The sequence below is a fragment of the Lipotes vexillifer genome, unplaced genomic scaffold, assembly GCF_000442215.2.
Source record: "Lipotes vexillifer unplaced genomic scaffold, Lipotes_vexillifer_v1.1 scaffold371, whole genome shotgun sequence".
NCBI lineage: Eukaryota > Metazoa > Chordata > Mammalia > Artiodactyla > Lipotidae > Lipotes > Lipotes vexillifer.
The window spans coordinates 1762800-1786363 of NW_006786304.1; the positions used below are offsets into that span (position 1 = coordinate 1762800).

At 49.3% G+C, this 23564-nt stretch overlaps 2 protein-coding genes across 2 annotated transcripts in view; one reads left to right on the forward strand and one right to left on the reverse strand.

The window, feature by feature from the left end:
- Positions 1–9886, forward strand: part of EXOC3L2 (exocyst complex component 3 like 2) — a 10894-nt gene extending 1008 nt beyond the window's left edge. Inside the window, exons 2-9 of the mRNA XM_007458538.1 lie at positions 64–165; positions 267–367; positions 587–697; positions 2048–2183; positions 5091–5213; positions 5908–6063; positions 7081–7202; positions 9459–9886. Coding sequence (XP_007458600.1) covers positions 64–165; positions 267–367; positions 587–697; positions 2048–2183; positions 5091–5213; positions 5908–6063; positions 7081–7202; positions 9459–9738 — 1131 coding nt within the window. The 3' untranslated portion in view covers positions 9739–9886. The remainder of the gene's footprint in view (positions 1–63; positions 166–266; positions 368–586; positions 698–2047; positions 2184–5090; positions 5214–5907; positions 6064–7080; positions 7203–9458) is intronic.
- A 532-nt stretch (positions 9887–10418) lies between these two features.
- Positions 10419–23564, reverse strand: part of LOC103069098 (estradiol 17-beta-dehydrogenase 12-B-like) — a 30741-nt gene continuing 17595 nt past the window's right edge. Inside the window, 1 exon segment of the mRNA XM_082931128.1 lies at positions 10419–10487. Within this exon segment, the coding sequence (XP_082787254.1) occupies positions 10419–10487 (69 nt within the window).

Genomic DNA, 23564 nt, shown 5'->3' on the forward strand with positions numbered 1-23564 from the left:
AAAGGGAGGGAGAGGCTCCCAGGGACTCTGACTCCTGCCTCTGCCCCCACTTCCCCACTCCAGGCTCAGACACGGGCAGCCCTGCTTCAAGTGCTGCAGGAGGACGCGGGGCACTGGGCAGGTGCGGAGGACCGGTCCAGCAGCCTGGCACAGGATGTGTGTGAGGTAGGGGGCGGGGAAGAGGAAAGGACAATCAGCTGGATGGTGACCAGTGGGAAAGTGGGACCTCTCTTCCTCATCACTTCTCATCCCCCTGGACCACGCAGCTGCTGGAAGAGCACACAGAGCGAGCGCCCCACATCAGCCAGGAGTTTGGGGAGCGAATGGCTCACTGCTGCTTGGGGGGGCTGGCAGAATTCCTGCAGAGGTATGGAGGGCTGGGGGGAAGGGCGCAGGGCTGGGGTGGCGGTGGGGCATCTGGACCCGGGAGCCAGCAGAGAGAGGAGAGCTGAAAGTGAATCAAGTCAGGATGGGCAGGGGCGCCTCTGTGGGGATCGCGGGCTTTGCTGGGCTGAGTGCCAGAGCCGGGGACCCTTATCCAGCGGTGCTCCATCGGTCTACCATCCTCCCTTTCTCCTCCCGCCAGCTTCCAGCAGCGCGTGGAACGATTCCACGAGAACCCAGGAGTCCGGGAGCTGCTACCCGACACCTATATCAGCAGGACCATCTCCCTGGTCAATTGTGGGCCCCCCCTGAGGTGAGAGCACCCACAGTGTGTGGGCGAGAAGGCCAGTCCTGGGTGACAAGCTGAACTGGGGTGCCTGGATCCTGGGTGGGGATCGCAGAGCTAGCCCCGAGAGGCATATCCAGGGGACCTTAGAAGCATAAAATCTGGGAGTCCTAGAAAGAACCGTAGCATCACAGAGCACTAGAATTATAGAGTAATCTATAATTACTGGGAACCTGGGAGTGTTAGAATTACAGGAACCTAGAAGCCAGACTCTAGGGATTACATTTTTTTACACATTTTTACATTTTTTTAAACATTTTTTTCTTATAATACTTTCCTCGTATAGTTGATTTAACATGCTGTGTTGATTTCTGCTGTACAGCAAAGCGATTCAGTTATATTACTTTACCTTTTTATTAACTTATTTTTAATTGAATTTTTAAAATTAGGAATGCATTCAAGATACAATAAGGCACACAGTGAAAAGCCTCCCTCCCCAACTCCTTCCCTCCAGTTATTGCTAATGCCTCACAAATATGTGTAAATAAGTGTATATATGCATAGACACACTACATGCATATGCATAGATAGCCATGCATATGCCTATTTCATAATATACAAGTAAATCTATTACTATGTGCATACATATTATTCCTTTTCCTTTAAAAAAAGTACAAATGGTAGAATATTGAACACACTCTGTCCTTTTCCACTCAACACCTTGGAGATCTTTCTGCTAGCGCCTGAAGAGTTCCCACCAGCTTCTTTTATATCTTTTATAGCTGAACTGTCTTCCACCGCTTGGATGTGCCGTCATTCATTTCATCTGTCCCCAGTGGATGGACAGTTGCCTCCACTCTTTTGTAGAGAAAAACCTGGCACATCTGTCAACTCCCACAAGTGTGGGGACCAGGGATACATTCTCAGAAGGGGATCTGCTGGGATGTGGGCAGAAAGTGCCCGGTTGCCCTCCAAACCAAGTTATTCTCCTTTCAGTGATGGAGAGGGTCATCAACTGTTACAATGACAGAAAATGAGAAGGGTCGAATTTTAGAATTACAGTCCTTTAGAAGCACAGACTTTTAGGATGGAAGCATCCCCACTCTCACCCAGAAAGCAGCGAGAGAAACAGACCGCTTCCTCCCCACTCCATCCCCCAGACTCCCAGCCATTCCACAGAGCCCCCCAAGCCTCCAGACATCCCCTGATATTTCTCAGCCCCCAGGCCCCCCCAGAGCCCCTGACTTCCCCCAGCTCCCCATCTGACCTGTCGCCCCTGTGCCCCACAAAATAGGGTCCGTCTCATGGGAGACAGGTCCAGGCAGTTGGGCTGAGATGTTGAGGCTCCTTGACTTTTGGTTCCACTGATCCCCACAGGGCTCTGGCGGAGCGCCTGGCCCGGGTGGGACCCCCTGAGAGTGAGCCGGCCCGGGAAGCTGCAGCCAGCGCTCTGGACCGAGTGACCCGACTCTGCCACCGCATCCTGACCGACCTGCTGTTCCAGGAGCTGCAGGTGAGAGAGGCAGTGGGCTGGGTGGGGCTGGGGCCAGGACAGGGGAGTGCCCCCACCCCATCCTGCAGTTCCTTTCAGCCCATGACTCAGTGTTTGGGAAGCAGAGGGGGTGGGGGGGTGATGGCCATGTCTGGGCCGTTTAGGGGGACGGGGGGGGCGCAGGAAGGAAGAGGTGGGAGGATATGGTCAGGGGGAGGATAGAGAGCAATCAGCACGAAGGGGCCTAGGTGACTGGGTGGAACCCCTCCTCACTGAGGTTCTCCAAATCCCTGCCCAGCCTCTCCTAGACCCTAGGGCCTCATTCACTCATCCCCGTCCTGCACATGCCCAGAGGGGACTAGGTTCAGAGGTGGGTGAGAGCGGGGTGAGGAGCTGGTGGGAGTACCCGGGAACGGAACTGAGAGGTGTGCATGTCCCTGGTTGTAATTCGTGCTCAATCCACATTGTACGTAGGGTTGTGTCCCACCTCTGCTTAGAACCCTCCATGGCTCCCAGCTCACTTAGGGCAAAAGCCAAAGTCCTCCCTGTGGCCCCTGAGGCCCACATGGTCTGCCCTTTCCCTCTCTGACCTCATCCCCTCCCACTTTCCTCCTTGCCCCTCGCTTCTCCTTAACGTGTCAGACACATTCCAACCTCAGTACCTCTGCACCTGTTCCCTCTGCCTGGACTACTCTTCCCTCAATAGCCACAAAGCTCCCTCTCTCACCTCTTTCAAGTTTTGACTCAAATGTCACCTTCTTAGAAGGACCTCCCCTGACTGCCCTATTTAAAATAGAAGCCCCTGAGATTCCCACATGCCACCCCCCCACCACCACTCTATTTGTCTCCAAAGCACTTATCACCACCTGCCTTGCTATATCCTTTGCTTTTTTTTTTTTTTCCCAATCTGTCTCCTCCCATTGGAATGTCAGCTTCTCAAGGGCAAGGATTTGTTGGAATGTTTCTAAAATAACTTTTCTATTATGGAAAATTTCAAACATACACAAAAGTAGGCAGAATGACAGAATGACCTCTTGTGGACCAGCTCCAGCAAGTATCAACTCCACCTCTCCCCCCACCTCTCCTGCCCACTGGATTCTTTTCAAGCACATCTTTGGCATCCTATCATCATCCATCAACACTTTAGCCTGTATCTCCGAAAGATAAGGAACCCAGCCTTTTTAAACAAATGTAACCACAATGCCATTTTCCTACCTAACAAATGGAACAATCATTCCTTAATATCGTCAAATATCAGATCAGAATTCAGAGGCCCCCAAGTGCTTATAATTATCAAACGCTTGGAGTTTTGTTTATCTCCTTTTGTGTTGTGTCCCCAAGCGTTCTCTAATGTATCCCCAGTGATCCACCCAGGGCTGGGCCACAGGCAGGGTTCAGAGAGTGTTTGTTGAATGACTGAATGGACAAACATGGGAATGAAAGTGAGTGTTGGGAGGAAGGGGGTACAGTCTTTGTTCCAGGCCTGGCTGTATGGCTTCCAGGTAGGGGGACTTAGGCAAATGGCTTTCCTCTTGGGGGTCTATGTTTGCTCATCTGGAAAATGGGCCCAGGAATTCCAGGCTTCTCAGATGGCTGTGAGGAAGCAATGGGCTTGTGGCCATAAAGTACTTAGCTTGGGTCCTGGCCCTCGTGTATTGGCCATTAGGGAACTTCATAAATGTACAGAGTTTATAGCAACAGCAACACGTCCTGAGCTGAGTGCTGTACCGAGAGCGTCAGCTCATTTGATTCACACCTGCTTTCCAACAAAAGCCCACAGGCCTCATTTTTGGAGGTTCAGAAAACTGGGCTACTATGGGATGAGAAAGCAGGAAGGGGGTGCTGGGCTGAGTGGGATAGGAACCTGCTTCAGACCCCCATGGACACCAACCCCAGAGGTGTCCGGGCACCTCATGCTCCCAGCCTCCACCTGAGGGACAGACCCACTGCCCATCCCACCTCCAGAATCCAGATGCCTCCCTCCCCTCCCCCCACCGGTGGCCACTTACTACATCCTATGAATCTACCACCTGCATTCTCCTTTCCCCCTCCTCATCCCTTCTCACCCCTTCCCCTCCTTCCAGACCCCCCATTTCTGCCTCAGTCTTGCCCCCTCCCAGCCATCACGGTGAAGCACAAAGCTGACCCTCTCTCTCCTCTGCTTAGAACCTGCCATGGATCCCCAGTGCCCTCAAGAGAAATCTGGGGCTCCTCCCAAGCCCAGGAGGCCTGTGTGATCTGCTCCGTTCACCTGACCAGCCCCATCTCTTCACTGGGCAGTCATACAGGCTCCCCCCACATCCCCCTGATTAGAAGGGTCCTAGCTTGGTTTAAAGTTCTGCTCTCTCTGTCTTGAAGTTCTTAATACTTTTTGAACAAAGGGTCTCCCATTTTCATTTTTGCATTGGGCCCGTGAATTATACAGATGGTCTTGCCAGCCACACTGACCTTCTTTCCGGTCGTCTGACCTGCAAGCCCATCTGAAACCTGAACCTTCTTCACACTGGCTTTCCCCTCGGATTGAGCCACTCCCTCTCCCACCGCTCACTTGGCTAACAGTGACCATCTTCCTGGCCTCAGCTCTGGTGCCCCCTCCTCCAGGAAGCCCTCCTTGACTCTCTATGCTGACTCAGGCTGGGCTTCCTAACCCCCTGGGCTCCCTTTTTCCAGCCGTGGACACTCTGAATGGTCACTGTCTGGGGAACGGGTCTGTCTCCCCTTCTGGAGGAGAGCTCCAGGAGGGCAGGGCTGGACTGAGAGCCCCAGGAGGTCAGGGCTGGACTGCCTCCGCACTGCTGTGTCCCCAGCACTGCGCAGCCCTGGTTCAGCTCGGAACAGCGTTTTGGGAACAAATGTTGGATTGATCTATGAAGAAAGAGGGCGGAAGGGAGGCGAACTGTGACCCTCTGCCCACTCTGTCCCACCCAGCCGCACTTCAGCAAGCTGATGCGCAGGAAGTGGCTGAGCAGCTCGGAGGCCCTGGATGGCATCGTGGGCACGCTGGGCGCTAAGGCCCTGGCACTGCGCAGGATGCAAGATGAGCCTTACCAGGTGCATCTGCTTGTGCGGGGGAGGGACGCGGGGAGGGACGCAGGGTGGGACGCGGGGCCGGTGGGGGGAGGGTGGGAGAGCAGAGCTAGAGCGCTCAGAGGGGAGAGAGCCCTTCTAGGTGGGGAGAAGCTCTCTCAGGGCGAGATAGGTGGCGCTCTACCTGTGGTCTGCGCGGAGGATGCCCGCGGATACCGGGGTGTAGCGCGGTGTGCTGGCGGGGTTGGGGCCTCTGGATGGTGGAGCTCCGGAGAAAGCGGAGAGGGCTGGGATGGGGCACCCTCTGGGGGCCGGTGGGGGAGGGTCCGCGAGCTGATTAGGGGGAGCAGGACAGGGGTCACCCACTGGGAGCCGGGAGGGCCGCCGGCGGCTGGGGGTGGGCAGGGGTTCCCGTTGGGTGTCCGGAGCGGGAGCGGGCGGGTGGGAAGCGGGGAGGGGGGGGTCACCGGCGGCGGAGCTCCGGAGAAAGCGGAGAGGGCTGGGATGGGGCACCCTCTGGGGGCCGGTGGGGGAGGGTCCGCGAGCTGATTAGGGGGAGCAGGACAGGGGTCACCCACTGGGAGCCGGGAGGGCCGCCGGCGGCTGGGGGTGGGCAGGGGTTCCCGTTGGGTGTCCGGAGCGGGAGCGGGCGGGTGGGAAGCGGGGAGGGGGGTGTCACCGGCGGCTCACACCCCCTTGCGTCTTCCCGGGTCCTCAGGAGCTGGTGGCCGAGCTGCACCGGCGGGCGCTGGTCGAGTACGTGCGGCCCCTGTTCCGCGGGCGCCTGCGCTGCGGCTCCGCGCGGACCCGCAGCCGCGTGGCCGGCAGGCTCCGGGAGGACGCGGCGCAGCTGCAGAGGCTGTTCCGACGGCTGGTCAGTGCGGCCCGGGGGCGGGGGGCTCCGAAACTACGGAAAACTTTGGCTTCCGGGAATCCCCAGACTCGATAGCCAGGGGCGGGGGCTTAGAATAAGACCCTCACCCGGTTTGCAGCCAATAGTAACACTCTGCTCTTCGCCCTCTGAGGGTAAAAACTGCCTTTCTAACTGAAAGAGAGAGCGCTCTGGGCACAAATGAAGAGAAAAATGGTCCCTATGCCTTGTTGTGGGGATTAGATAAGTCCCATTAAAAGGGCTTAGGACCTCAACATTAGCCATTATTATGAGCACAGATAGTCGCTAAATGCAAGAGAAACTCAGAACCTTAGCGTTTCCAAATCCAAGCATTTAAAAATCAGCAAATCTTATTTGTACCCAGTTGTAATGAGCTGGACGGGAAGGGTCTCACTCAGCCGCTATTCCAGGAGTTTCTAACCTAGAGTCCTTGGAATTTTCTTTTTAATTTTGGGGGAGGGCTTCCCTGGTGGCGCAGTGGTTGGGAGTCCGCCTGCTGATGCAGGGGACATGGGTTCATGCCCTGGTCCGGGAAGATCCCACATGCCGCGGAGCGGCTGGGCCTGTGAGCCCTGCGTGTCCAGAGCCTGTGTTCCACAATGGGAGAGGCCACAACAGTGAGAGGCCCACATACCGCAAAAAAAAAAAAAAAAAAAAAAAAATTGGGGGGGAGATAATTGTAGAGTCACATGCAGTTATAAGAAAGAATGCAGAGAGATCGCTGGCATACCTTATGCAGTTTCCCCCGATGGTAACATTTTGCAAATTTAGAATAGGTTTTGAGGGGTGTCCCCGAGCCCCAAATTATCTGCAAAACTGGGAGTAGGTTATATTATGGATTTTTCTTCAAATTTCCAAAGGTTCCAGATAACCTCTGACTGCAGTCTGCCCTCTGCCCGGTTTTACGGACGAGAAAACTGCCAGGCGAGGCGAGGCCTTGGGAGGCTGTGGTTTCGAGGGGGTGGGTGTTGAGTGTGAGCCCGGGGTCTTCCCATGCAGGAATCCCAGGCCTCGTGGCTGGACGCCGTGGTGCCCCGTTTGGCCGAAGTTCTGCATCTGGAAGACACGCCCAGCATCCAGATGGAGGTGGGGATGCTGGTGCGGGACTACCCAGACATCAGGTGAGATCCCCGCCCCCACGCCGGCTTGGTTCCTTTTTGCCCGCGCTGCGGCCAGGCCGAGGTCTCCCGGCGAGCCTTGGCATCCGTCCCTGCGTTTCCTGCCCCTTGGGCGAGGGAGGGAGGCGGCGAGCGTGTCTGACGGCCGTTTCCTGCTGGAACCAGGGCATTATTAATACGATTTCCCTCCTTCTCTTGCCGCCGCTGCCGTCGCTGCCGCCGCCGCCGCCACCAGGGCTCGCAAACAAACAAGCAGTCACAGGAAGCCCAGGGCAGGGGGGCGCGGGGCCGCCCGGCGGCAGGAAGGGCCGGCCCAGCTGGGGAGCCGCGGGGGACACGGGGACACGCACGGGCACACGGGCGCACACGCACTGGGACAGTGGCAGGCGCCGTTCAGATCCTGATGGACCATTTCCTTTCTCTGTGATCCTCTCTGAGCCCCAGTTTCCTCTTCTGATCCATGGGGACAATAATACTCTTTTCATAGGATTATTGGGGGCTGATTAATCATCATCCGTGGTGACAGTAACAATACCAATTCTTGCTTATTGAGTTCTTATGTCAGACCTAAGAAAGCATCTTACATACCCACTCTGTAAGTTATTTATTTATATTTATTTATTTATTTTTTGTAGGCAGTATTTGAGCATTTTATTTTATTTTTTATTTTTTGGCTGCAAGGCTGCAGCATGTAAGAGTTATTTTAGAATATAAGCTATTTGAGAAAATCTTTGCACGTCAAAGGCAGCACTGTTCTGAGTGCTTAGCACCATCCGAGGCAGGCAGAAATTAAGTAGCTGACCCCAATGTCACAGCTAGCGGGCAGCGAAGTTGGGACTTGAGCCCAGGCAGCAGGCTCTGAAGCTGGTACACCTGACCACCATACAACACTGCCACTTGCATAAGGTGGCGGCAGTCCTGCGATGCTAGTCGGGCAGACATTCTGTACGCAGAGAGACAATCCCCCAGGACCCAGGAGTAAGGCATTAGCTGGGTTGAAGTTGAGGACGTGGGGCTGAGGGTGAGGATTCTGGAACTGATTCAGGATGGGCGGTTCTGCTTCTGAGGTGTGGGGCTTATGTCCTTGGGAAAGCACAGAGCCCTGGAGTCGCATGGGGGCCAGGGTCCTGGCATTCCGGGTTGGGGTTTCTGAACTTGAATCTGAACTTGGATATGCAGCTGAGTTTGAAAGGTCTCAAGCTGGGCTGGGAGGAGGGGTTCCAAAGCTGAGTTTGGGGGCTGTGTTTTGCATCTCTGTTGAGCTGGAATGTTCTTGAGCCCCATTTTGGATGAGTGTTTTGGAGCTGTGGGGATTCCAAACTTGGGGATGCAGGAGGGTGAAGAGACTGAGCTGGGTTGAAGGGGGTGGTGAAGACCCCAGAACTCTGTTTGAAATGAAAGTTCTGGAAATGAATGTTGGGTGCAGGATCTTGAGTTGAAATATGATGGTGGTTCTGGAGTTGAGTTTTGGGTCTGGGATCTGGAGCTGAGATTGGGGTGAAGGGAAGGTTCCATTGTGTTGGATTTAGGGGCGAGGGTTGTGGAACAGAGCCAGTTTTGAGCACAAAGTTTCTGGTTGGAGTGAGGGTCCCCAAGGTGAATTTTAAGTTCTGGAGGAGAATTTTAGTTGAGAACAATTCCAGAAATGGGTTGGAGGTGAAGTGAGTGTTCCAAGGCCGAATTTGGATGAGGGTCCTGGGACAGCAGTGGTGAAGACTCCAGACCTGGCGTTGGGGTGAGGTGAGGGTTAGGATAGGGCTGTGGGTGAGCACTTCCGGGCTGGATTTGAGTGATGCTGTGGGGCTGTTTGAGATGAAAGTGAAAATGAGGTTAAGGGTTGCTATAGAGTCCAGAGCTTAAACAGGTGCAAGGGTACCAGGATGGAAATTCAGGAGCTGTCTGAGCCAAGCTGGGGGTGAAGATAGAACGTTGTTTTAATCAGGAGCTGAGATGGGGCAAAAAGGAATATCCTTGTGCTGGGTTGGGAGGTGACAGTTCTGGAATCCACTGTGAGTAGGAGGATTTGGAAGTGTTTGGAAGGGAAGCTCTGGAGGGGAGCTGGTATGAAGCGGGGGGAATCTAGGGGTGCTGGTGGGAGGGTGGGATCTCAGGGGGACTGGTATGGAGGAGGAATTCAGAGGGATCGAAGGGGCTCCAGAGCTAAGGCAGGTTCTGGAACAGACGGCCAGGTGGGGCCCACAGGTGGGCTGGGAGTGTATCTGGAGGACCCTGTGCACCTGTCCCCTCCTCTACCCCCAGGCGGAAGCACGTGGCAGCCCTCCTGGACATCCGTGGCCTGCACCACACAGTCGCCCGCCATGAGATCCTGGCGGTGGCCCGGGACTTGGAACTCTCTGAGGGGGGAACCTTGTCGCCCCCCCGGGACCGTGCCTTCTTTGCAGACATCCCTGTGCCCCGGCCGCCTTTCTGCCTCAGCCTCCCTCTCTTCCTGGGCCATCTCTCCCTCTCCCGGCTGGCCTGCCTGCCCTGGCCTCGGCCTCCATCTCCGTCTCCATCACGGCCCCGGGCCCAACACTGAGACTCTCCCGGCTCCACCTCAGTGCCCCCCGTCTCTGCTGCTGACAGACCATCCTCCTGACTCCCTGTCTGGGGCCACAGACCCCTGGGCTGCAAAGATCATTAGAGGTCTCCTCACCTACCCCCAAACTCCCTGTACAGAAGAGAAAGCGGCCAGAAGGAGCAAGGACTTTCCCGAGGCCATGAAGCCCGTTCCCAGCACCACCTCCCCAGCCCAGTGAGTGGTGGGTGGTGTTTTGGAAGGCTCTACAGAAATATCCCAGGCCCCCCCTTTCCCCTCACCTCAAGGTCTGGCCTCAATCCAATGTATTAAGGAACGTACGATACTTAGAATAAAGAGGTTTCTATTTAACACAAGGAAGGGCTGAGTCCCCAGTGTGTGGGGGGGAGGAAGGACCCGGGGCAGGGACCAGGGCCAAGGGCTTCTCACACGCCCAAGGCCGGGCTAGGGTCCAACTCTTGGGCAGGGCAGTGGCGGCTGAGGCAGGCCCTGCAATGCAGGAGCAGCCGGGCCGCCCTGTTTACACCAAGTCCCCGAGGCTGCGTGACTCCACAGCAGGCCCTTGGCCTCTCTGAGCCAGCGTCCCTCATTTTGTCAACCCCAAAGTGCCTTCTTTCCTGGGCCTAGTGGTTCCACCTTGGCAAGCCCCCCCACCCCCGCCCGCCCCGTCCCCCTCATCCTTAGCCGGGAAACTGTATCAAGAGAGGAAGGAGGTTGGGGGCAGGGCTGGCGGCATCCAGGGCGCCCTCCTGGGTTGACGCAGGAAAATGTCAGGGTGGGAAAAATTCCAGCTTCTCACCCCCAGCCCTGCCGGATCCTGGTCCCCACGGAGACCTTGAGGTCACCTCCTTGCTGACCCCTGCCCCTCCGGCCCAGTTGGACAGCCTGTGATGGATGCTTCCTGGCATGGCTTTTTTTTTTCCTGCAAAGTCGGAAGGAGGAGGCAGCCAGGGGTCAGCGTGGAAGCTGCGGTTGGAACCTCACGCACATTTGAACTCACGTTTGAAGGTGGGGACTCGGGACTCTTGGAGCCCCAGGGCTGTGTGATGCCGGATAGGAAGCTGACCCTCTCTGGGCTGTGGTTCCCGTCCCTCTCTGAGGAACTGCTTAACCTCTCTTTGCCCAAGACAAAGTGAGATGCCCAGAGGATATATGCACCTCACTTGACGTCCTAAAATGACACTTTCAATGTCATTGATATACAAGAGAGGAGTTGAGGAATGAACATTTTGTACGTATTTAATTAAAGATGTATTCACCTTGGTTTGGCCGGGTTCTTTTCAGATTTTGGTGCCCCACTTAAAAATGGCTGTATTGAAATATAATTTACGCAGCAGACAATTCATCCATTTAAAGTGCACAATTCAGTGCGATCACCCCTACAGTCAATTTCCGAAAATTTTCAGCACTCCCCGCAAAGAAACCCTGCACCCCTTAACCATCAACCCAACCCCTCTATCCCTCTCAGGCCCTGGTGACCACTGGCCTCTACTTTTTCTCTCCATAGATTTGCCTGTTCTGGACATTTCATATAAATGGGATCACAGAATATGTGGTCGTGTGTGTGTGTGTGTGTGTGTGTGTGTGTGTGTGTGTGTGTGTGTGTGTGTAAGAGCACAACGTGAGATCTACCCTCTTAACACATTTCTAAGTGCACAATACAGGAGTGTTAACTACTGGCACAATGTTGTACAGCAGATCTTTGAACTTCCCCATCCCATCCCATCTGTTCTCGACTTTGACGAATCTGAGTATTTTAATTTTTTATTATTTTTTATTGAGGTATATAGTTGATTTACAATGTGTTCATTTCTGCTGCACAGCACAACATAGACATTCTTTTTCATATTCTTTTTCATTATGGTTGATCACAGGATATTGACTAGAGTTCCCTGTGCTATATGGGAGGACCTTGCTGTTTATCTGTTTTATAGTTTGTATCTGCGAACCCCAAACTCCCAGTCCATCCCTCCCCCACCCCCAGAGTCTGAGTATTCTGAATACCTCACGTGAGTGGAATCATGCAGAATTTGTTCTTTTGTGACACGCTTATTTCACTTCGCGTAATGGCTTCCAGGTTCAATCATATTGTCAGAAATGGAAGGATTTCCTTCTTTGTAAATAAAGGCTGAATAATATTCTACTGTATGGGCTATACAACATTTTCTTTATCCATTCATCTGCTGCTGGACATTTGGGTTGTTTCTGTATCTTGGCTATTGTGAATAAATAAGTGATCTTTTGGGTCTGTCTTCTTTCACTTTGCATTAATATTTTCAAGGTTCATAATGTTGTAGCATGTGTCAGTATATCATTTCATTTTATTATCAGATAACATTCCACTGTCTGGATGCACCACATTTTATTTATCCATGTATCAGCTGACGGACATTTAGGCGTTTTTTACTTTTTGGTTATGAACATTGTGTTCCACTTTTTTTCTAGATTACAAACATTTTCTTGGTCCCCTGAGCAGCTCTGACCTTATCCTGAGCCTCAGTTTCCACTTTTTTTTCTTTTCTTTTTTGGGCTCACTGCATGGCTTGCAGGATCTCAGTTCCCCAACCAGGGACTGAACCAAGGCCACGGCAGTGAAAGCCTGGAATCCTAACCACTAGGCCACCAGGGAACTCCCTCAGTTTCCATTTTTGTAAAATGGGGGAAAGACTCCTAACAGTTGCATTAATTTAGCACCTACCACGTGTCAAGTGCCATGCTCCCGAGGATTCCCTCAACAAACTTGCAGATTTGGAAACAGAGGCCCGGATGGGGGCAGGAGTGCAGCTAAAGTCACCCCCTCCTGTTCACCCCAGGCTCTGACAACAGCCCCGCTGCCAAGCGAGCGGGAGGGGAGCGCTCAGCGAGGAGGCTGTGTGTGAGGCATTTGGCTCAGATCCTAACCCAGAGAGAGCGCTTGTAAAACACTAACTGTTTGGATTCAGACGGAGGTGATTTCTGGCTGTGGGATTGGGGCAGGGTGGCAACTGTTTATTGGGTACCTGTTTTGTGCAAGGGGTTCCCTGAGTGTATCTTAAATGCAGAACATCTCATGGCACCATCCCCCTGGCCCTGGGAGAAGGGACTGTTTCTGTCAGGCAGGAAGTAGGCTCAGAAGGTTAGGACAGTATGTTAGAGGCAGTGGCTGGAATCTGAACCCCAATCAGATAGACTCCAAGAGCTCTTGGCCACTGTCTGCCAGCCCCGCTGTGTGCCAGGACAAGCATGCACCTAACTCACTGTACCCTGTGCCTCACTGCCTGGTCCTATCCCCGTCAACCCTTGTGAGGTGGTGGATGGTGTTATTTTTCCTGGTGCACTGATGAGGTCCCCAAGGCTCTGCCGGTCACCCTGGTCACACAACCAGGAAGTGGCTGAGCAGCCCCATCACTGGGGAGGAAGATGAAGCCAGATGGGGAGGCGACTATCCATGGCCACGGTCCAGATGAGAGAAAGGGAGGCAGGGAGCCTCCAGGTGGCCATGCCCTCTCCTCGAACTGGGCTTGAGTCAACTGGGATCAGGATAATTCAACTCCATCTAAACGTGAAATTGCAGCCAGGACCAAAAAGTCACCTGGGCAGGAAATTCTGGGCAAGGAGAGGCACAAGGGGTCAGGATCCACACTGCCCTGGGGCTTCCTGCCCCCTCCCCTCCATCCCTGCCCAGAGAGGGTGGGGACCCTCCTTTTCAGCCCAATGCCTTTCTGATGAACAGTGTGGAAGAGGCCCCTGAGGTGTAGGGGAGAGATCAACGGAGTCCAGTGCTGACCCAGCAAAGCCCCTGGGCCCCTCCCCAGCCCTTCAGATCTGAGCAGGTGTCAAGCTTCAGGAGACAAGCCTGGGTCTCGCTGTCTGCAAAAGGAGGAGGACAAAGGAGGGAACTTACCGAGCCCGCACCCTGCCTTGGAGCCTCAGCTCCCAGGCTTTCTGCAACTTGCACCCCCTATCGTTGCATCCATGGTCCTTGCCAGCTTTAACTCCTCTCTCTAAACCCCAGTCACCTCTCTGAGTTCCCATGCCTATCCCTGAGATGCCACCCTTCTCTGAGTCTCTATCTCTCTCCTTGAGACCCTGTCCCCTTCTGGAAGCCCCCTCCCAATCCTCAAGTCTCTACTCCCCTCTCTGAGCCCCTGGGAGCTGAGTCCTGTCCGCTCTGAGTCTCCACTCTCTCTAGTCCTATAAATTCCATCCATCCATCCATCCAAGTTCATCCTCTGTGCCCAACCTTGTGCAGGGTGGTGCTGGGGACACTGTGGTGACTTTAACAGCTTTGGCCCTGCTCTTATGGAACTGACAAGTCGGGCTGTGTGTGGGGAGACACATCTATCATCCAGAGTGGTCAGGGCTAGACGTGGGGAGCTCAGGCAGCTGGGGAAGCCCAAGAATTATCTGACCCTGCCTGGGAATCAGGGAGGGCTTCCTGGAGGAAGAAGCATCTGCTCTGAGATTCAACCTTCGCCTGGAACACAGATATCATCTTGCAGTTCACAATATCCCAGAGGCGCTGAGGCGGAAAATGGTATCAATAGATCTCCCACATTTGCTTATAGTCTCGCCTAAAACGCTTTGCTATACACGGAGCGGTTTTCAAAGGGAAATTTAAAATGCTCATATCCTTGAACTCAGAAACCCCACTTCTAGGAATGCATCCCTTTGCAATACTCACACAGGTGCAAAATGGACACTGCTACACTGCTCAAAGTGGCTAATGTGGAAAACAGTCAACAGGTGACTGTTTATACTGGGTCTGGTAGGTATCGCCCCCAATGGAATACAACGTAACTGATAAAAGACTGGAGGCAGCTCTTTGGCACATCCTCCAAGATACACTGTTACGTGAAAAATGCAAAGTGAGGGACAGTGGAGACAGCTCAGTAAATATATTTATAACTGGATAAAGACACTACCCAATTTGTATCCATGGCTACCTCTGGGGAACAGGATTGGAGGAAGAAAGGCTACCACTTTCTGATTTATAAAACTATCCTCTTTGGATTTTATGGAAAGGCACACTGATCATTAGTGCAAAGCTCAATGAATTTCCAGAGTGAATCTATGTAACCAAAATGGGTCAAGGCATAGACCTTTCCCCCTTAAACCCTCTTCCAACCACTTCTGCCCCCCAAAGGCAACCACTATCCTGGTTCCAACACCATCGATTACTTTTGCCAGTTTATGAACTTTATATCGTTGGAATCATACATTCCAGCGACTCTGGTTTCTACCTTCTTTCACTCAGCATTGCATTTGAGAGATGCAACCACTTTGTTGTGAAAGTAGTACTTTGCTCATTCTCATTACTCTGTGAGATTTCATGGTAGTAACTTGTCAGAATTTATTTATCCATTCTATTATGGATGAACGTTTGGGCTATTTCCCGTGTAGTACCAGGCAGGTGTTATTCTTTGTACTTGCCAACACTTGATATTGAGAGTCTTTTAAAATTTTAACTATTCTAGTAGGTGTGTAGTGGCATTTCACTGTGGTTTTTTTTTGTTTTTTCCGGTACGTGGGCCTCTCACTGTTGTGGCCTCCCCCGTTGCAGAGCACAGGCTCCGGACGCGCAGGCTCAGCGGCCCTGGCTCATGGGCCTAGCCGCTCCGCGGCATGTGGGATCCTCCCGGACCGGGGCACAAACCCGTGTCCCCTGCATCGGCAGGCGAACTCTCAACCACTGCGCCACCAGGGAAGCCCTCACTGTGGTTTCAATTTGAATTTTCATAATGTTTAAAAATATTGAACACCTTTTCATGAGCCTACTGGCTATTCATATATCTTCTTTTGTTAAGTGTCCAAGGCTTTTGCCTATTTTTTGTTGTGGTGTTTTGTCTTTTAATTAATTATTGAGTTCTTCATATATTCTGGAGACAAGTTTTTCATTAAATATATGTGTTGCAAACATTTTCTTCAGTTTTTGGCATGACTTTTTTAAAAATTTTATTTATTTATTTTTGGTTGCGTTGGGTCTTCGTTGCTGTGCGTGGGCTTTTTCTAGTTGTGGCGAGCGGGGGCTACTCTTAGTTGCGGTGCGTGGGCTTCTCATTGTGGTGGCTTCTCTTGCTGCAGAGCACGGGCTCTAGGCGCGCAGGCTTCAGCAGCTGCAGCACGAGGGCTCAGTAGTTGTGGCATACAGGCTTCGCCGCATGTGTGATCTTCCCGGACCAGGGCTCGAACCCAGGTCCCCTGCATTGCCAGGCAGATTCTTAACCACTGCGCCACCAGGGAAGCCCAAGAATACATATTTATAACATTGTAAATCAACTATACTTCAATAAAATGCTTTTTAAAGCTACAGTAATCAAGACAGTGTGGTACTGGTGTAAGGATATATATCATACAAACAGAATAGAGGTGCAAAAATAGACCCAAAGTTGATTTTCCATAAATATGTAGTGTAATTCAAGGGGAGGAAAAGACAGTCTTTTCAATAAACGGTGCTGAAACAACTGGACATGTGCATGAACAAAACTGAAAGCTAACTCACAATGCACACAAAAATTACCTCAAATGAATCACAGACCTAAATATAAATGCTAAAACTATAAAACTTCTAGAAAAAAAATGGAGAAAATCTTCACGAACTTGGCGGAGACAAAGGTTTTTTAGACAAGACACTAAAAGCACTAACCATAAAAGGAAAACAAAAGATAAATGGGACTTCATCAAAATTGAAAACTTCTGTCCTTCAACAGACAAAGTTAAGAAAATGAAACTGTAAGCCAAAACCTGGGAGAAAATATGTGTAATTATATTTTCTACCAAATTAGTTCAATTCAGAATATATAAAGTATCTTTACAACTTAATAATGAAAAGTTTTTTTAAAATCCAACTTTAAAATGGGCAAAAGACTTGAACACTTCCCAAAATAAGATATATTAATGGCCAACAAACGTATAAAGATATTCAACATCTACAATTACCAGGGAAATTCAAATTAATGCCACAGAGAGATATCGCTACACATTTTGCAGAAAGGCTAAAATTTTAAAAGACTGACAATACCAAACGCTGGAAAAATATGGAGCAGCTACAGCTCTCATAGGATTGAGCTCACAGAACTCTCACATAGTACTGAAGGGAGTCTAAGATAGTACCCGCACTTGGTAAAACAAATTGGCGGTTTCTTGTCAAGTTAAATGTACATTTACCCTATGATTCAGAACTCTCCTGGGTATTTATCCAAAAGAAATATAAATATATATCTTTAAAAAGACTTTACACAAATGTTCATAGGAGCTTTGTTCATAAAATCAAAAAACTGGAAATCACTCAAATGTTCATTAATGGGTGAACAGAAACAAACTGCTGTATGTTCATACAGAGGAATACCACCCAATAAAAAGGAATATGACACATCCACGCAACATCATGGGTGAATCCAAAACCATTATGCTGGAAGAAAGAAGCCAGCCCTAAAAGTGTACACGTGATGTTATTTCATTTACATAAATTCTAGTATAGGCAAAGCTAATCAATCATAACGTAAATCAGAGTTTTGATTGCCTGGAGGAGCTAAGGAAGACTGGCTGGAAAGAGGATCATAAAAACACTCTGTACCTTGATTTGTAGGGTGATTATGGAAGTGCAGATATTTCCCAGAACTTAGTGGACCGTACAAGGGTAGCGTGAGCATTTTTTATCATACATGTATTATACTTCTAAAATGTTAATTCTAAAAGAGCTCATTTGATGGATTTAACAGCAGACTACTGCTAACAGAAGGAAAGAACAGTAAACTTGAAGACAGGTCAACAGGAATGATTCACGATGAAGCTCCGAGACAGAAGGACGGAAGTAAAAAACAAAGGAGGTGCGTGAGATGTGTGGGTCACTGTTAAATGATCTGTTACGGGTATAACTGCAGTAGCATAAGGAGACAAGAGAGAACGTGAATCCAGAAGCCTTTTTTTTTTTTTGCGGTACGCGGGCCTCTCACTGCTGTGGCCTCTCCCGTTGCAGAGCACAGGCTCCGGACGCGCAGGCTCAGCGGCCATGGCTCACGGGCCCAGCCGCTCCACGGCATGTGGGATCCTCCCGGACCGGGGCACGAACCCGTGTCCCCTGCATCGGCAGGCGGACTCTCAACCACTGCGCCACCAGGGAAGCCCCAGAAGCCATTTTTAAAGAAGCTTTTTTGAAGGGAACCCTCATACACTGCTGGTGGGAATGTAAATTGATGCAGCCACCGTGGAAAACAGTATGCAGTTGCCTCAAAAGACTAAAAATAGAACTACTATATGACCCAGCAATTCTACTCCTGGGTATATATCCCAAAAAACCCCACTAAAAGCACTAATTTGAAAAGATACATGCACCCCAATGTTCATAGTAGCATTATTTACAATTGCCAAGACACGGAAACAACCTAAGTGGCCAGAAATGGATGAATGGATAAAGATGTGGTATTATATACATATACAATGGAATACTACTCAGCCATAAAAGAATGAAATTTTGCCATTTGCAGCAACATGGATGGACCTAGAGATTATCATACTAAGTAAAGTAAGTCAGAAAGAGAAAGACAAATGCCATATATCACTTATACGTGGAATCTAAAATATGACACAAATGAACTTATCTATAGAACAGAAACAGACTCACAGACATACGGAACAGAACTGTGGTTGCCAAGGGGTGGGGGAAGGGATGGATTGGGAGTTGGGGATTACCAGATGCAAACTATTATATACAGAATGAATAAACTACAAGGTCCTACTGTAAAGCACAGGGAACTATATTCAATATCCTGTGATAAACCATAATGGAAAATCATACGAAAAAGAATATATACATATAAAATGGAATCACTTTGCTGTACAGCAGTAACTAACACAACATTGTTAATCAACTATGCTTCAATAAATTTTTTTAAAAGACATCAATTTCTGAGTGTGTCTGACTATTCAATAGAAAGTATGTAGCTGTATTAGTTTTCTAGGGTTGCCGTAAGTACCACAAATTAGGTGGTTTAAAACAAGAATGTAGGGCTTCCCTGGTGGCGCAGTGGTTGAGAGTCCGCCTGCCGATGGAGGGGACACGGGTTCGTGCCCCGGTCTGGGAGGATCCCACATGCTGCGGAGCGGCTGGGCCCGTGAGCCATGGCCGCTGAGCCTGCGCGTCCGGAGCCTGTGCTCCGCAACGGGAGAGGCCACAACAGTGAGAGGCCCACGTACCGCAAAAAAAACAAAAAACAAAAAACAAGAATGTATTGTCTCATCATTCTGAAGGCTAAAAGTCCAAAATCAAAGTGTCAGCAGCGTCCTGCTCTCTAGGGGAATCCTTCCTTTCTAGCTTCTGACAGCCCTGGACACTCCTTGGCTTGCAGCTGCATAACTCCCATCTCTGCCTTCCTTTTCACATGGCACTCTCCCTGTGTCTCTGTCTTTGCATGGCCATCTTCTTATAAGGACACCAGTCATACTGGATTAGAGGTCCACCTTATCCCATTATGACCCATCTTAACTAATTACATTGGCAACACACTATTTCCAAATATGGTTGCATTCTAGGTATTAGGATGTCCACATATCTTTTTTGGGGCGACTCAATTCAACCCATAACAGATGCCAAAAAACAAGAGAATGACATGTTTAAAGCACTGAAAGAAAACAAACTGTTAACCTAGAAGTCTATACCAGTGGTAACAACCTTTTAAAAGCAAGGTGAACAAAAGGAAAAATAGATTAAGTTAGACTTCTTTAAAATTGAAAGTGAAAAGACAACACACAGAATGAAAGAAAATATTTGCAAATCATAGATCTGATAAAGGACTTGTATCTAGAATACATAATTAACTCTTTCAAAACAATAATAAAAAGACAACCCAATTTTAAAATGGGCGAAGGATCTGAGTAGACATTTCTCAAGTGTCCAATTACAAGTGTCCAATAAGCCTGTGAAAAGATACTCAAGATCATTAGTCATTAGGAAAATGCAAATCAAAACCACAATGAGATACCACTTCAACCCCTTAGGATTGCAACAATAAAAAAGACAGACAATAACCAGTATTGGCAGGGCTTCCCTGGTGGCGCAGTGGTTAAGAATCCACCTGCCAATGCAGGGGACACAGGTTCGAGCCCTGGTCCGCGAATATCCCACGTGCTGCGAAGCAACTCAGTCAGTGTGCCACAACTACTGAGCCTGTGCTCTAGAGCCCACGAGCCACAACTACTGAGCCCACGTGCCACAACTACTGAAGCCCGCGCGCCTAGAGCCTGTGCTCCACAACAAGAGAAGCCACCGCAATGAGAAGCCTGCATACTGCAACGAAGAGTAGCCCCCGCTTGCCGCAACTAGAGAAAGCCCGCGTGCAGCAACGAACACCCAACATAGCCAAAAATAAATAAATAAAAAATAAGTTAAAAAATAAATTAAAACAACAACAACAACAAAAAAAAAACAAGTGTTGGCAAGGATGTAGAAAATTTTGAACTATCATACAGACGAGCCACTCATGAATTCTTAACCCACAGAAACTGAGAGATAATCAATGACTGCTGTTGTTTTAAGCCAGTAAATTTGGGGGTGATTTATTACATAGCAACAGGTAGATAACTAACACGGTAATCTTAAACACAACTATATCACCAAATATATTAAATGTAAATGAAAATAAACACTCCAATTAAAGGAAAATATTGTCAGACTTGAGAGAAAAGGAGATCCTACTAAGTACTCTTTATTAGAAATACACTTTAAATATAGAATCACAGATGGATTTAGAGTAACATAAAGGGAGAATAGATACAATGCTAATACTAACCCAAAGAAAGCAAGCCGGCGTGGCCATACTGATGTCAGACAAAGTCGACTTTAGACAGAAGTATCCCAAGAGTTGAATAGGGACATTTCATCGTTTTAAATGGGTTTTTAGGAACATGTAACAATCCTAAACTTGCATGCACCTAATATCTACAAAATCATAAAGCAAAAGTTAACAGAACTAAAAAGGAGAGGTAGACAAATCCACAATCATAGCTAAACATTTTAACACGCTTCACGCGGTAACTGATAGAACAAGCAAAAAATCTGTCATGAAGAATATAGATTTGAAAAATGCAATTAATCAACTTGAACTAACTGACACACACAGAACACTACATCCAGCAACTGCAGAATGTACATTCTTTTCAAGTATATATGGCCCTTTAGGTAGCTTCTGTTTTCCAGCTTCACATGCAAGGAGCTTGGAAGTCACCACTCCATCTTAACAATGAAAAAGCTGAACAGACTGAAAAATCACCACTTCGAGGATCCTTAAGAGAGGTGAGGACACAGGGCAAACCACTGCCCCCAAGATTGGAGAGACCCGACAGGTGAATACAGAGAATAAAAACTTACCAGAGCAGAGACTCATGGGCAGAAACTGCTGCGGGAACCAGTGCCAGGGTAGGAAAACCAGAGCTGTAATTGATGAATTGCTGGAGGCTCAGTGTGGACAACTCTGAGAGTTAAAAACACCAGGGCGGGGGGGTTCCCTGGTGGCGCAGTGGTTAAGAATCTGCCTGCCAGTGCAGGAGACATGGGTTCAAGCCCTGGTCCAGGAAGATCCCACATGCCGCGGAGCAACTAAGCCCATGCAGCACAACTACTGAGCCTGTGCTCTAAAGCCCGCGAGCCACAACGACTGAAGCCTGATTGCCTAGAGCCCGTGTTCTTCAACGAGACAGCCACCGCAATAAGAAGCACGAGCACCACAACAAAGAGTAGCCCCCGCTCGCTGCAACTAGAGAAAGCCCAAGCACAGCAACGAAGACCCAACGCAGGCAAAAATAAAAATAAATAAAATAAATAGGGACTTCCCTGGTGGCACAGTGGTGGAGAGTCCGCCTGCCGATACAGGGAACGCGGGCGGGTTCATGCTCCGGTCCGGAAAGATCCCACGTGCCGCGGAGCGGCTGGGCCCGTGAGCCATGGCCGCTGAGCCTGCGCGTCTGGAGCCTGTGCTCCGCAACGGGAGAGGCCACACAGTGAGAGGCCCGCGTACCGCAAAAATAAATAAATAAATTAATTAATTAATTAAAAAAAAAACTCCAGGGGGACCCAGTCACAGGAGGGCCCCCCACAATTCTGTGAGATTTACCTCCAGGAGCTCAAGCTGGTTACCACAGTAAATACTAGAGAAAAATCCCCTTGTGCTTTAGGCAGAGGGGAAAAAGGACCATTTTGAAATTCCTCAGAGCACTCTGTTCTTCCTAACAAGGCCTGTCCCAGGGAGAACTAATTAACCAGATCCTAACCTGCTGGGGTATTATCAGAGCCTAACTCACCTGGGGAAGGGGAATACCCAACTCCGGCCCACACTAGTCATACTCTCCCACTTAAGAGGGAGAAAAAAATTAAAAACACTTGTGAAGTTCATAGTCTAGAGGCATAAACTCACCAAAAGACTGAGACCAATCATAGGATTGTAGAATTCTTCCCCTGCCGCCCCGACCTACACCTCACCACCACATTGCTTAAGGTCTATTTAGTTCCTTTTACCCAGCACATCATGTCTGGTTATCAAGAAAAAACTACAAGGCAGGGGGCTTCCCTGGTGGCGCAGTGGTTGAGTCCACCTGCCGATGCAAGGGACACGGGTTCGCGCCCCAGTCCAGGAAGATCCCACATGCAGCGAAGCGGCTAGGTCCGTGAGCCATGGCCGCTAAGCCTGCGTGTCTGGAGCCTGTGCTCCACAACGGGACAGGCCAAAACAGTGAGAGGCCCGCGTACCGCAAAAAAAAAAAAGGAAGAGAAATAAGGACTTCCTGCAACAAACCAAAATTGAGGGAATTTTTTGCCAACAGATCTATTATTTTTATAATATATACTATATCAATTTCAGACACAGCAGACTTCAAAGCAAGGAAAGTTATCAGTGATAAAGAAGGGCATCACAAAATAGACTATATTCTGGGCTATAAATCAAGCCTTAAAAAATTTCAAGGGATGAAAATTACATAGTATATATTCTCCAATCACTTTTGAATTAAATTAGAGCACTACAGTAGTTAGAAAACTAGAATATCTCTGTTTGGAAATTAAGCAACATATTTCTGAATAACCGATGAGTCAAAGAAGAAATTAAAATAGGAATAAGGACTCATTTTTAACTGAATGACAGTAAAAACGTAACATAGCAAAATTTATGGATACTGTAAGCATTATGTTTAGAGGGAAATGTATAGCTTTAATGTATATATCAGAAAAGTAAAATTTAAAAATCAAAGATCTAAGAAGGTAGAGAAAGAAAAACAAATTTAAAACAAAGTAGAAAATAAAATAATATAGATAAGAGCAGAAATCAACAAAATAGAAAACAAATATACAATATAAAAGTCAACAAGCCAAAAGCTGTCTATTTGAAAGCTCAATATAATCAATAAATGCCTATCAAGACCAATGAAGAAAAACAAAAGAGAAAAATTACCAATATCAGGAATCAAAATGAGACATCATTGTAGATCCTACAAGCATGAAAAGGGTAATAAGAGGATATTATGAACCAGTTCATATCAATACCTTTGAAAATTCTGATGAAGTGGAAAAATTATTTGAAAAATAAAACTTACCACAACTGACCCAAGAAGAAATAGAAAATCTGGGCTTCCTTGGTGGCGCAGTGGTTGAGAGTCCGCCTGCCGATGCAGGGGACACGGGTTCGTGCCCCGGTCCGGGAAGATCCCACATACCGCGGAGCGGCTGGGCCCGTGAGCCATGGCCGCTGAGCCTGCGCGTCCGGAGCCTGTGCTCCGCAACGGGAGAGGCCACAACAGTGAGAGGCCTGGCTACTGGAAAAAAAAAAAAAAAAAAAAAAAGAAATAGAAAATCTGAATAGTCC